The sequence below is a fragment of the Argopecten irradians genome, chromosome 2 (genome assembly GCF_041381155.1).
Source record: "Argopecten irradians isolate NY chromosome 2, Ai_NY, whole genome shotgun sequence".
Lineage (NCBI taxonomy): Eukaryota > Metazoa > Mollusca > Bivalvia > Pectinida > Pectinidae > Argopecten > Argopecten irradians.
Genome location: NC_091135.1, coordinates 29,173,126 through 29,188,032, shown reverse-complemented (window position 1 = coordinate 29,188,032; position 14,907 = coordinate 29,173,126). Strand labels below are relative to the sequence as shown.

At 44.2% G+C, this 14,907-nt stretch overlaps 1 protein-coding gene across 4 annotated transcripts in view; it reads left to right on the top strand.

Annotated features, from left to right (window-relative positions):
- LOC138315061 (E3 ubiquitin-protein ligase HECW2-like) overlaps positions 1 to 14,907 on the top strand; it is a 51,008-nt gene that overhangs the window by 24,289 nt on the left and 11,812 nt on the right. Inside the window, exons 14-19 of one of the 4 annotated variants that reach the window (XM_069255792.1) lie at positions 5,491 to 5,593; positions 5,850 to 6,005; positions 6,983 to 7,043; positions 7,440 to 7,617; positions 8,668 to 8,759; positions 14,589 to 14,706. In XM_069255792.1, the coding sequence (XP_069111893.1) occupies positions 5,491 to 5,593; positions 5,850 to 6,005; positions 6,983 to 7,043; positions 7,440 to 7,617; positions 8,668 to 8,759; positions 14,589 to 14,706 (708 nt within the window). Of the gene's footprint in view, positions 1 to 5,490; positions 5,594 to 5,849; positions 6,006 to 6,982; positions 7,044 to 7,439; positions 7,618 to 8,667; positions 8,760 to 14,585; positions 14,707 to 14,907 lie in introns of all 4 variants that reach the window. The other 3 variants (XM_069255794.1, XM_069255793.1, XM_069255791.1) reach the window with 3 other exon arrangements.

Sequence of the window (14,907 nt, the reverse complement as noted above, 5' to 3'; positions counted from 1 at the left end):
TCAGCCCCATCATGTCCCCTTAGTCAGCCCATCATGTCCCCATAGTCAGCCCCATCATGTCCCCTTAGTCAGCCCCATCATGTCCCCATAGTCAGCCCCATCATGTCCCCTTAGTCAGCCTCATCATGTCCCCTTAGTCAGCCCCATCATGTCCCCTTAGTCAGCCCCATCATGTCCCCTTAGTCAGCCCCATCATGTCCCCTTAGTCAGCCCCATCATGTCCCCTTAGTCAGCCCCATCATGTCCCCATAGTCAGCCCCATCATGTCCCCTTAGTCAGCCCCATCATGTCCCCTTAGTCAGCCCCATCATGTCCCCTTAGTCAGCCCCATCATGTCCCCATAGTCAGCCCCATCATGTCCCCTAGTCAGCCCCATCATGTCCCCTTAGTCAGCCCCATCATGTCCCCTTAGTCAGCCCCATCATGTCCCCTCAGTCAGCCCCATCATGTCCCCTTAGTCAGCCCATCATGTCCCCTTAGTCAGCCCCATCATGTCCCCTTAGTCAGCCCCATCATGTCCCCTTAGTCAGCCCCATCATGTCCCCTTAGTCAGCCCCATCATGTCCCCTTAGTCAGCCCCATCATGTCCCCATTAGTCAGCCCCATCATGTCCCCCTAGTCAGCCCCATCATGTCCCCTTAGTCAGCCCCATCATGTCCCCTTAGTCAGCCCATCATGTCCCCTTAGTCAGCCCCATCATGTCCCCTTAGTCAGCCCCATCATGTCCCCTTAGTCAGCCCCATCATGTCCCCATTAGTCAGCCCATCATGTCCCCTTAGTCAGCCCCATCATGTCCCCTTAGTCAGCCCCATCATGTCCCCATTAGTCAGCCCCATCATGTCCCCTTAGTCAGCCTCATCATGTCCCCTTAGTCAGCCCCATCATGTCCCCTAGTCAGCCCATCATGTCCCTTAGTCACCCCATCAGTCAGTCAGCCCATCATGTCCCCTTAGTCAGCCCCATCATGTCCCCTTAGTCAGCCCATCATGTCCCTAGTCAGCCCCATCATGTCCCCTTAGTCAGCCCCATCATGTCCCCTTAGTCAGCCCCATCATGTCCCCTTAGTCAGCCCCATCATGTCCCCTTAGTCAGCCCCATCATGTCCCCTTAGTCAGCCCCATCATGTCCCCATAGTCAGCCCCATCATGTCCCCTTAGTCAGCCCCATCATGTCCCCTTAGTCAGCCCCATCATGTCCCCTTAGTCAGCCCCATCATGTCCCCTTAGTCAGCCCCATCATGTCCCCTAGTCAGCCCCATCATGTCCCCTTAGTCAGCCCCATCATGTCCCCTTAGTCAGCCCCATCATGTCCCCTTAGTCAGCCCATCATCCCCATAGTCAGCCCCATCATGTCCCCTTAGTCAGCCCCATCATGTCCCCTTAGTCAGCCCCATCATGTCCCCTTAGTCAGCCCCATCATGTCCCCTTAGTCAGCCCCATCATGTCCCCTTAGTCAGCCTCATCATGTCCCCTTAGTCAGCCTCATCATGTCCCCTTAGTCAGCCTCATCATGTCCCCTTAGTCAGCCTCATCATGTCCCCTTAGTCAGCCCCATCATGTCCCCTTAGTCAGCCCCATCATGTCCCCTTAGTCAGCCCCATCATGTCCCCATTAGTCAGCCCCATCATGTCCCCCTTAGTCAGCCCCATCATGTCCCCTTAGTCAGCCCATCATCATGTCCCCTTAGTCAGCCCCATCATGTCCCCTTAGTCAGCCCCATCATGTCCCCTTAGTCAGCCCCATCATGTCCCCTTAGTCAGCCCATCATGTCCCCTTAGTCAGCCCCATCATGTCCCCTATAGTCAGCCCCATCATGTCCCCTTAGTCAGCCCCATCATGTCCCCATAGTCAGCCCCATCATGTCCCCATAGTCAGCCCCATCATGTCCCCTTAGTCAGCCCCATCATGTCCCCTTAGTCAGCCCCATCATGTCCCCTTAGTCAGCCCCATCATGTCCCCTTAGTCAGCCCCATCATGTCCCCATAGTCAGCCTCCATCATGTCCCCTTAGTCAGCCCCATCATGTCCCCTTAGTCAGCCCCATCATGTCCCCTTAGTCAGCCCCATCATGTATCATCATGTCCCCTTAGTCAGCCCCATCATGTCCCCTTAGTCAGCCTCATCATGTCCCCCTTAGTCAGCCCCATCATGTCCCCTTAGTCAGCCTCATCATGTCCCCTTAGTCAGCCCCATCATGTCCCCTTAGTCAGCCTCATCATGTCCCCTTAGTCAGCCCCATCATGTCCCCTTAGTCAGCCTCATCATGTCCCCTTAGTCAGCCTCATCATGTCCCCTTAGTCAGCCCCATCATGTCCCCTTAGTCAGCCCCATCATGTCCCCTTAGTCAGCCTCATCATGTCCCCTTAGTCAGCCTCATCATGTCCCCTTAGTCAGCCCCCATCATGTCCCCTTAGTCAGCCCCATCATGTCCCCTTAGTCAGCCCCATCATGTCCCCTTAGTCAGCCCCATCATGTCCCCTTAGTCAGCCCATCATGTCCCCTTAGTCAGCCCCATCATGTCCCCTTAGTCAGCCCCATCATGTCCCCTTAGTCAGCCCCATCATGTCCCCTTAGTCAGCCCCATCATGTCCCCTTAGTCAGCCCCATCATGTCCCCTTAGTCAGCCCCATCATGTCCCCATAGTCAGCCCCATCATGTCCCCTTAGTCAGCCCCATCATGTCCCCTTAGTCAGCCTCATCATGTCCCCTTAGTCAGCCCATCATGTCCCCTTAGTCAGCCCCATCATGTCCCCATAGTCAGCCCATCATGTCCCCTTAGTCCGCCCCATCATGTCCCCCTTAGTCAGCCCCATCATGTCCCCTTAGTCAGCCCCATCATGTCCCCTTAGTCAGCCCCATCATGTCCCCTAGTCAGCCCATCATGTCCCATTAGTCAGCCCCATCATGTCCCCTTAGTCAGCCCCATCATGTCCCCCTTAGTCAGCCCCATCATGTCCCCTTAGTCAGCCCCATCATGTCCCCATAGTCAGCCCCATCATGTCCCCTTAGTCAGCCCCATCATGTCCCCTTAGTCAGCCCCATCATGTCCCCTTAGTCAGCCCCATCATGTCCCCTTAGTCAGCCCATCATGTCCCCTTAGTCAGCCCCATCATGTCCCCTTAGTCAGCCCCATCATGTCCCCATAGTCAGCCCCATCATGTCCCCTTAGTCAGCCTCATCATGTCCCCTTAGTCAGCCCCATCATGTCCCCTTAGTCAGCCTCATCATGTCCCCTTAGTCAGCCCCATCATGTCCCCTTAGTCAGCCCCATCATGTCCCCTTAGTCAGCCCCATCATGTCCCCTTAGTCAGCCCCATCATGTCCCCTTAGTCAGCCCCATCATGTCCCCTTAGTCAGCCCCATCATGTCCCCCATAGTCAGCCTCATCATGTCCCCTTAGTCAGCCCCATCATGTCCCCTTAGTCAGCCCCATCATGTCCCCATAGTCCTACCCCATCATGTCCCCTTAGTCAGCCTCATCATGTCCCCTAGTCAGCCCCATCATGTCCCCTTAGTCAGCCCCATCATGTCCCCTTAGTCAGCCCCATCATGCCCCTTAGTCAGCCCCATCATGTCCCCTTAGTCAGCCCCATCATGTCCCCTTAGTCCAGCCCCATCATGTCCCCTTAGTCAGCCCATCATGTCCCCAGTCAGCCCCATCATGTCCCCATTAGTCAGCCCCATCATGTCCCCTTAGTCAGCCCCATCATGTCCCCTTAGTCAGCCCCATCATGTCCCCTTAGTCAGCCCCATCATGTCCCCATTAGTCAGCCCCATCATGTCCCCATAGTCAGCCTCATCATGTCCCCTTAGTCAGCCCCATCATGTCCCCTTAGTCAGCCCCATCATGTCCCCCTTAGTCAGCCTCATCATGTCCCCATAGTCAGCCCCATCATGTCCCCTTAGTCAGCCCATCATCATGTCCCCATAGTCAGCCTCCCATCATGTCCCCTTAGTCAGCCCCATCATGTCCCCTTAGTCAGCCCCATCATGTCCCCATAGTCAGCCCCATCATGTCCCCTTAGTCAGCCCCATCATGTCCCCTTAGTCAGCCCCATCATGTCCCCTTAGTCAGCCCCATCATGTCCCCTTAGTCAGCCCATCATGTCCCCATAGTCAGCCCCATCATGTCCCCATTAGTCAGCCCCATCATGTCCCCTTAGTCAGCCCATCATGCCCTAGTCAGCCCCATCATGTCCTAGTCAGCCCCATCATGTCCCCTTAGTCAGCCCCATCATGTCCCCATAGTCAGCCCCATCATGTCCCCTTAGTCAGCCCCATCATGTCCCCTTAGTCAGCCCCATCATGTCCCCATTAGTCAGCCCCATCATGTCCCCTTAGTCAGCCCCATCATGTCCCCTTAGTCAGCCCCATCATGTCCCCTTAGTCAGCCCCATCATGTCCCCTTAGTCAGCCCCATCATGTCCCCATAGTCAGCCCCATCATGTATGCCCCCTTAGTCAGCCTCATCATGTCCCCTTAGTCAGCCCCATCATGTCCCATAGTCAGCCCATCATGTCCCCATAGTCAGCCCATCATGTCCCCTTAGTCAGCCCCATCATGTCCCCTTAGTCAGCCCCATCATGTCCCCTTAGTCAGCCCCATCATGTCCCCTTAGTCAGCCCCATCATGTCCCCATTAGTCAGCCCCATCATGTCCCCTTAGTCAGCCCCATCATGTCCCCTTAGTCAGCCCCATCATGTCCCCTTAGTCAGCCCCATCATGCCCCTTCAGCCCCATCAGTCCCCTTAGTCAGCCCCATCATGTCCCCCTAGTCAGCCCATCATGTCCCCTTAGTTAGTCCTGCCCTCATGCCCCCTATGTCCCCTAGTCAGCCCATCATGTCCCCATAGTCAGCCCCATCATGTCCCCTTAGTCAGCCCCATCATGTCCCCATAGTCAGCCCCATCATGTCCCCTTAGTCAGCCCCATCATGTCCCCTTAGTCAGCCCCATCATGTCCCCTTAGTCAGCCTCATCATGTCCCCTTAGTCAGCCCCATCATGTCCCCTTAGTCAGCCCCATCATGTCCCCTTAGTCAGCCCCATCATGTCCCCTTGGTCAATTTCATATGGAGTTGGGGCATTTATCTTACTTTCCCTTCTAAATACAAGTTGTAAAAGAATTTGTCACTGTTGTTAACTGAAGTACATATATACTGAAAGAAGATAATGTTGAAATCACACCTGGTTGAATTATGAATATCATATGGCTTTTTTAACTGAAACCTTTCATACACTTTTCAAGCCTGCATTTATTGTGATTTCTTTACTTCTTTTCTAATAGTAATCACTTACCATTATTCATTAGTAACATCTTAATAATTCATTTGATTTGGTTCTGTGCTGAAGCACATTGCAAAAACAGTTAACGTTATAGGTTGTTTGACCGGTTAAGACAACTATTCATGGAAATGTTTTAGGTTGTTGACCCGTTAAGACGACTATTTATGGAGAAATTATGGAGTGGTTATTGTTTGTTTTGTCTTTACAGATATCAACATAACCGAGACCTTGTATCTTTTATGAATTTATTTGTTGATACTAACAAAGAACTTCCATCCAATTGGGAAATGAAGTTTGATCGCAGTGGAAAGGTAAAATGCTTTAGCATATTTTAATGTAACAACTTCTTTTCATTATTTCTTTACTGGTTTTAAAACTCTATTTGAAAAAGATCTAAGCAAAGAAACCAGTTAGACGTTTTTAAATAAAACTAATGCGTAAAAATATAATGAAAAATACAATTAAATGAATTGTTCTAGTCAGAACTCACTTTAATTATGTATAAATTAAGATCAATTATGAGAAGGGATTAATTTATGGACTAATAATTAGGAGATTTCCTTACAGCATTTCTTTATTGACCACCACCGACGACTGACCACCTTTATAGACCCTAGATTACCCACCGATGTCCCCCCAATCAATCCGGACTTTCTTCATACCTCGCTCTTCCGCAATAGGTCACGGCCAACTGTTGATGATCCAAGTCGACATCAACATGCTGTGAGTATATCATGGGAGGCTACAATGTTGATAGATGTATATCGGTTACTAAAAGTTCTTTGTTTATATGTAAAGGGTAGTACAGCAATAATTCAACAGAAATAGCTTATGTTTATAATGTAAAGGGTAGTACAGCAATAATCCAACAGAAATAGCTTATGTTTATAATGTAAAGGGTAGTACAGCAATAATCCAACAGAAATAGCTTATGTTATGTTTATGTTGGAATATGTAAAGGGTAGTTTTAGTAAGCAATAATCCAACAGAAATAGCTTATGTTTATATGTAAAGGGTAGTAAAGCAATAATCCAACAGAAACAGCTTATCTTTATATGCATATAGTGTTAGCAAGCTTATCAAGTGTTAGTGCATCTAGAGGTAAAGATTTTCTCAGTGTTGTTAAGGTAAATATTTTCTCAGTGTTGTTAAGATAAAGATTTTCTCAGTGTTGTTAAGATAAAGATTTTCTCAGTGTTGTTAAGATAAATATTTTTCTCAGTCTTGTTAAGATAAAGATTTTCTCACTGTTGTTAAGATAAAGATTTTCTCAGTCTTGTTAAGATAAATATTTTCTCTCAGTGTTGTTAAGATAAATATTTTCTCAGTGTTGTTAAGGTAAATATTTTCTCAGTGTTGTTAAGGTAAATATTTTCTCAGTGTTGTTAAGGTAAATATTTTCTCAGTGTTGTTAAGGTAAATATTTTCTCAGTGTTGTTAAGATAAATATTTTCTCAGTGTTGTTAAGATAAATATTTTCTCAGTGTTGTTAAGATAAATATTTTCTCAGTGTTGTTAAGATAAATATTTTCTCAGTGTTGTTAAGGTAAATATTTTCTCAGTGTTGTTAAGGTAAATATTTTCTCAGTGTTGTTAAGATAAATATTTTCTCAATGTTGTTAAGGTAAAGATTTTCTCAGTGTTGTTGATTTCTATAAATCCGAGCCATGGTTTAGATACCTAATTGTTTGTGTTGACAGCCCCCACCCCCACCGCGACATGTGGCTGTGACTGAAGTAGAGGATATCCCCACCAGTAAGTGTAGGTTATATAGATCCACTCTGGTCACTTCTCTACAGCAATTTCAAAATATCAGTATTAATAAAATCTTTCTTTGTTAAACCTTCTTTAACTGTATGTTCAAAATCCCTCAAACATGCTTATGAAAATGTTCACAGTAAAATCATAATTATTGTTTGTGTGTATGTATGAAGGAGTAGTATTTTTTTGCTATAATTATGTCATATTCCTTCAGTTATCTCCTTTTTTCTAGTGTAAAAATTTTACATATATTTTAATCTCAATTTTTTGCTATTGACAGCTTAATATAATGTTGGTTTTATGTTGTTTATTATTTCCTTAGCTAGACAAAAATGTTGATTTAAATGAAATAATTTGAACATTTTTTAATCTTGTGAATTTTCTCTGCTAATTCAGCGTACAATGACAAGGTGGTGGCATTCCTTAGACAGCCAAACTTGCCTGATATTCTCAAGGAGACTTATCAAGGCTACAGTAGCCACCGTCTCCGCGACAAAATTAATCGGATACGATCTGAAGGAACCGAGGCCCTCGACAAAATGTGCAATGATATGGATCTGATTTTACTTTTGAGGTAATCTGCAAATTCATAATGCAGAATGCAACAGATGCATACTGTTATTTCATTAATGCATTTAGTTATTATGATGACAAAAAATTAATAGAAATAATGTTTTCTGCTTCTTTTATTAGGTCACTTGACCATAGGTCATGGTGACCTTTTGCGATAGTCTTTTGTCTGTCGTCATCTGTCGTGCAAATTACTTTAAAACTTCCTTGTGAACGCAATAACTTAAGTAAATACTCACCGAGCTCAATGAAACTTTATATGTAGACTACCATTGGAACTTTATATGTAGACTACCATTGGAAAGATCTCAGAGGAATTAGAAAAACGGCTTGATTTGACTGTAAATTACAGAGTTATTGCCCTTTGCAATCATGATTATTATTGAATATTGTGAACATGATTACTTGAGTAAATATGATTCACGTGTAATAGAACTTTGCATATAGACTTATATTGGAAATATCACAACAAGTTTGAAAATAAGCTTGATTTGAGTCTAACTTATTTACAGAGTTATTGCCCTTGAATAATTATTGAACCTTGTGAATATGCACCAAGCTTAATAAACTTTTTATGTAGACCTTTTATGTGTATGTTCCTATTTTGGGAACAAAAGACATCAGTTGGCTAGTAAATTACATAACTAATTTGTATCAAATATCAGGTGATCGTTAGGCCCATGGGACTCTTGAATATTGAATATAGGACAATTTTCCCCAATACAACTTCCAAGATTAATGATTGTAATTGACAAGTGCTTTAAATGAAAGCCGTAGGGATGAATTAAAGCTTTGATACATATTATACTAGTTAATATATGGTTGGACTTTGAAGACTATGTTTAATGTGATGTGTTTAAATAGTTCTAACCAAGCTTTGTACTAAATATGTTCACACTTGTTTACCAGAATATTCAAATTTACCAAGGTCTCACCAATGTCAATTAGATAAGGTTTCAATGCATTTATCATTGAATATTTGATTTGAGTAGTAAATTCAAAGTACTTTGATTAGAAGTATTTATCCTTAGGTGATTTTGTTTATTTTTTCCAGTGTATTTGAGAATGATATAATGTCTTACGTGCCTCCACATCTGGTTCTAACAAGGACAGAATCACCGGGGGAGACGCCTCAAGGCTCACCAAGTAAGTATACTGACTTTAACTTACTACTTATAGTCACCGGGGGGAGACACCTCAAGGCTCAACCAGTAAGTATACTGACTGTAACTTACTACTTATAGTCACCAGAGGAGACACCACAAGGCTCACCCAGTAATTATACTGACCTTCACTTACTACTTATAGTCACCAGAGGAGACATCACAAGGCTTACTCAGTAAGTATACTGACCTTAACTTACTACTTATAGTCACCAGAGGAGACACCACAAGGGTCAACCAGTAAGTATACTGACCTTAACTTACTACTTATAGTCACCAGAGGAGACATCACAAGGCTCACCCAGTAAGTATACTGACCTTAACTTACTACTTATAGTCACCAGAGGAGACACCACAAGGGTCACCCAGTAAGTATACTGACTGTAACTTACTACTTATAGTCACCAGGGGAGACATCACAAGGCTCACCCAGTAAGTACACTAACCTTCACTTACTACATATAGTCACCAGAGGAGACATCACAAGGCTTACTTAGTAAGTATACTGACCTTAACTTACTACTTATAGTCACCGAGGGGAGACACCTCAAGGCTCAGCCAGTAAGTATACTGACTGTAACTTACTACTTATAGTCACCAGAGGAGACACCACAAGGCTCACCCAGTAATTATACTGACCTTCACTTACTACATATAGTCACCAGAGGAGACACCACAAGGCTCACCCAGTAAGTATACTGGCTGTAACTTACTACTTATAGTCACCAGAGGAGACACCACAAGGGTCAACCAGTAAGTATACTGACCTTCACTTACTACATATAGTCACCAGAGGAGACACCACAAGGCTCACCCAGTAAGTATACTGACTGTAACTTACTACTTTTAGTCACCGGGAAGACACCACAAGGCTCACCCAGTAAGTATACTGACCTTCACTTACTACTACTTATAGTCACCAGAGGAGACACCACAAGGCTCACTCAGTAAGTATACTGACCTTAACTTACTACTTATAGTCACCAGAGGAGACACCACAAGGCTCACCCAGTAAGTATACTGACCTTAACTTACTACTTATAGTCACCAGGGAGACACCACAAGGCTCACCCAGTAAGTATACTGACCTTCACTTACTACTTATAGTCACCGGGGAGACACCACAAGGCTTACTCAGTAAGTATACTGACTGTAACTTACTACTTATAGTCACCAGGGAGACACCACAAGGCTCACCCAGTAAGTATACTGACCTTCACTTACTACTTATAGTCACCAGAGGAGACACCACAAGGCTCACCCAGTAAGTATACTGACCTTCACTTACTACTTATAGTCACCAGAGGAGACACCACAAGGCTCACCCAGTAAGTATACTGACCTTAACTTACTACTTATAGTCACTGGGGGAGACACCACAAGGCTCACCCAGTAAGTATACTGACCTTCACTTACTACTTATAGTCACCAGAGGAGACACCACAAGGCTTACCCAGTAAGTATACTGACCTTAACTTACTACTTATAGTCACCAGAGGAGACACCACAAGGCTCACCCAGTAAGTATACTGACTGTAACTTACTACTTATAGTCACCAGGGGAGACACCACAAGGCTCACCCAGTAAGTATACTGACCTTCACTTACTACTTATAGTCACCAGAGGAGACACCACAAGGCTCACCCAGTAAGTATACTGACCTTCACATACTACATTACTTATAGTCACCAGGGGAGACACCACAAGGCTCACCCAGTAAGTATACTGACCTTCACTTACTACTTATAGTCACCAGAGGAGACACCACAAGGCTCACCCAGTAAGTATACTGACCTTCACTTACTACATATAGTCACCAGAGGAGACACCACAAGGCTCACCCAGTAAGTATACTGACCTTCACTTACTACTTATAGTCACCAGAGGAGACACCACAAGGCTTACTCAGTAAGTATACTGACTGTAACTTACTACTTATAGTCACCAGGGAGACACCACAAGGCTCACCCAGTAAGTATACTGACCTTCACTTACTACTTATAGTCACCAGGGAGACACCACAAGGCTCACCCAGTAAGTATACTGACCTTCACTTACTACTTATAGTCACCGGGGAGACACCACAAGGCTTACTCAGTAAGTATACTGACTGTAACTTACTACTTATAGTCACCAGAGGAGACACCACAAGGCTCACCCAGTAAGTATACTGACCTTCACTTACTACTTATAGTCACCAGAGGAGACACCACAAGGCTCACCCAGTAAGTATACTGACTGTAACTTACTACTTATAGTCACCAGAGGAGACACCACAAGGCTCACCCAGTAAGTATACTGACTGTAACTTACTACTTATAGTCACCAGGGAGACACCACAAGGCTCACCCAGTAAGTATACTGACCTTCACTTACTACTTATAGTCACCAGAGGAGACACCACAAGGCTCACTCAGTAAGTATACTGACCTTCACTTACTACTTATAGTCACCAGAGGAGACACCACAAGGCTCACCCAGTAAGTATACTGACTGTAACTTACTACTTATAGTCACTGGGGGAGACACCACAAGGCTCACCCAGTAAGTATACTGACCTTCACTTACTACTTATAGTCACCAGAGGAGACACCACAAGGCTCACCCAGTAAGTATACTGACTGTAACTTACTACTTATAGTCACTAGGGGAGACACCACAAGGCTCACCCAGTAAGTATACTGACCTTCACTTACTACTTATAGTCACCAGGGAGACACCACAAGGCTCACCCAGTAAGTATACTAACCTTCACTTACTACATATAGTCACCAGAGGAGACACCACAAGGCTCACCCAGTAAGTATACTGACCTTAACTTACTACTTATAGTCACCAGAGGAGACACCACAAGGCTCACCCAGTAAGTATACTGACCTTCACTTACTACTTATAGTCACCAGAGGAGACACCACAAGGCTCACCCAGTAAGTATACTAACCTTCACTTACTACATATAGTCACCAGAGGAGACATCACAAGGCTCACTCAGTAAGTATACTGACCTTCACTTACTACTTATAGTCACTGGGGGAGACACCACAAGGCTCACCCAGTAAGTATACTGACCTTCACTTACTACATATAGTCACCAGAGGAGACACCACAAGGCTCACCCAGTAAGTATACTAACCTTCACTTACTACTTATAGTCACCAGAGGAGACATCACAAGGCTCACTCAGTAAGTATACTAACCTTCACTTACTACTTATAGTCACCAGAGGAGACACCACAAGGCTCACCCAGTAAGTATACTGACCTTCACTTACTACATTACTTATAGTCACCAGAGGAGACACCACAAGGCTCACTCAGTAAGTATACTGACCTTCACTTACTACATTACTTATAGTCACCAGGGGAGACACCAAGGGTCAACCAGTAAGTGCACTGACCTTAACTTACTACATATAGTATGTGGCATTTTTGTAAGGGAGCTCTGTAAGTAGGGTATTTGCTGAATAGCCAGTCTGCTTCAAGGTTTTGGTACATGGTTTTGTATTAATGTGTTAAACCACATTAAAGACCATAGGCACCAACTGAAAGGCAGATTGTATATGTGTGGATGCTAAGACCATAGGCCACCAACTGTTGTGTCCACTGTAAGGCAGATTGTATATGTGTGGATGCTAAGACCATAGGCCACCAACTGTTGTGTCCACTGTAAGGCAGATTGTATATGTGTGGATGCTAAGACCATAGGCCACCAACTGTTGTGTCCACTGTAAGGCAGATTGTATATGTGTGTGGATGCTAAGACCATAGGCCACCAACTGTTGTGTCCACTGCAAGGCAGATTGTATATGTGTGGATGCTAAGACCATAGGCCACCAACTGTTGTGTCCACTGTAAGGCAGATTGTATATGTGTGGATGCTAAGACCATAGGCCACCAACTGTTGTGTCCACTGTAAGACAGATTGTATATGTGTGGATGCTAAGACCATAGGCCACCAACTGTTGTGTCCACTGTAAGGCAGATTGTATGTGAGTGGATGCTAAGACCATAGGCCACCAACTGATGTGTCCACTGTAAGGCAGATTGTATATGTGTGGATGCTAAGACCATAGGCCACCAACTGTTGTGTCCACTGTAAGGCAGATTGTATATGTGTGTGGATGCTAAGACCATAGGCCACCAACTGTTGTGTCCACTGTAAGGCAGATTGTATATGTGTGTGGATGCTAAGACCATAGGCCACCAACTGTTGTGTCCACTGTAAGGCAGATTGTATATGTGAGTGGATGCTAAGACCATAGGCCACCAACTGTTGTGTCCACTGTAAGGCAGATTGTATATGTGTGTGGATGCTAAGACCATAGGCCACCAACTGTTGTGTCCACTGTAAGGCAGATTGTATATGTGTGTGGATGCTAAGACCATAGGCCACCAACTGTTGTGTCCACTGCAAGGCAGATTGTATATGTGTGGATGCTAAGACCATAGGCCACCAACTGTTGTGTCCACTGTAAGGCAGATTGTATATGTGTGGATGCTAAGACCATAGGCCACCAACTGTTGTGTCCACTGTAAGGCAGATTGTATATGTGTGGATGCTAAGACCATAGGCCACCAACTGTTGTGTCCACTGTAAGGCAGATTGTATGTGAGTGGATGCTAAGACCATAGGCCACCAACTGTTGTGTCCACTGTAAGGCAGATTGTATATGTGTGGATGCTAAGACCATAGGCCACCAACTGTTGTGTCCACTGTAAGGCAGATTGTATATGTGTGTGGATGCTAAGACCATAGGCCACCAACTGTTGTGTCCACTGTAAGGCAGATTGTATATGTGTGGATGCTAAGACCATAGGCCACCAACTGTTGTGTCCACTGTAAGGCAGATTGTATGTGTGGATGCTAAGACCATAGATCACCAACTGTTGTGTCCACTGTAAGGCAGATTGTATGTGTGGATGCTAAGACCATAGGCCACCAACTGTTGTGTCCACTGTAAGGCAGATTGTATATGTGTGGATGCTAAGACCATAGGCCACCAACTGTTGTGTCCACTGTAAGGCAGATTGTATATGTGTGGATGCTAAGACCATAGGCCACCAACTGTTGTGTCCACTGTAAGGCAGATTGTATATGTGTGGATGCTAGGACCATAGGCCACCAACTGTTGTGTCCACTGTAAGGCAGATTGTATATGTGTGGATGCTGAGACCAAAGACCACCAACTGTTGTGTCAAAAGCAGCAAAATTAACACTATCTTTAAAAAGTTGTTTGTTTTCCCTTTCCTGAACCTGTTTTTGTAGTTTTGGATATGTAGGTAGGTAAGCAAATGTTTATTTGTTTATGTTTTTAGAATGTTTAAACAAATCTTAATTCCAACCAAAAAAGAGAGAATAATTATTGTATCTGGGTAGAGCCAATGATACACTGTACAGTACACTTAATTAAGATCTCTTAATTATTAAAAGGATTTTCAGGTCTCATTTAAGGATTCATACAGAAATAAAAAATAAAATAAAGATTGGCCAACGAACATTTTTTTTTGTTTTTTTTTGTGGCTGAATATGCAATGATTGGTGAAAGCTTAAGTCTCGTTTCAATATACATGTATCTTAAAAGAAAAATGTTTCAATTTATTTATATTTCAAACAGTAATGAATTGTTGCTTTCAAAATCAGAAAAATCATAGATATTAATTGTCTGTTAAAATATTTTGTATTACAATTTTGCATCTATTTGACAGAATGGTCTGTCGGTAATATTATAATATACTGTGTACCAGAATCCTGCATGACTGTTATACCCTCCCCTCCACAGTCTGTTGTTGTATGTATGTTTTGTTTCAGAAGTTCAGAGAGCCAATGTCAGAGTTCCAGCTCCATACAAACGAGATTTCCAAGCTAAATTGAGAAGTTTTTACAGAAAACTGGAATCTAAAGGATACGGCCAAGGACCGCCAAAATTAAAGTAAGACCTAATATTACTGGTAGGGCAAGTTTAATGTAATTATTATGAATTCTGAAGACTACTGCTACTACTTAACCATAGAGAAATATTACATTCTTGAAGGAAATAAGATATTTTAAAATGATTTTGTTGAAAATCAAGTAACTGTTATAAATAGTACCTGTTCTATTGGTTGATGGAAATACTTTTTCAACTGTTTTG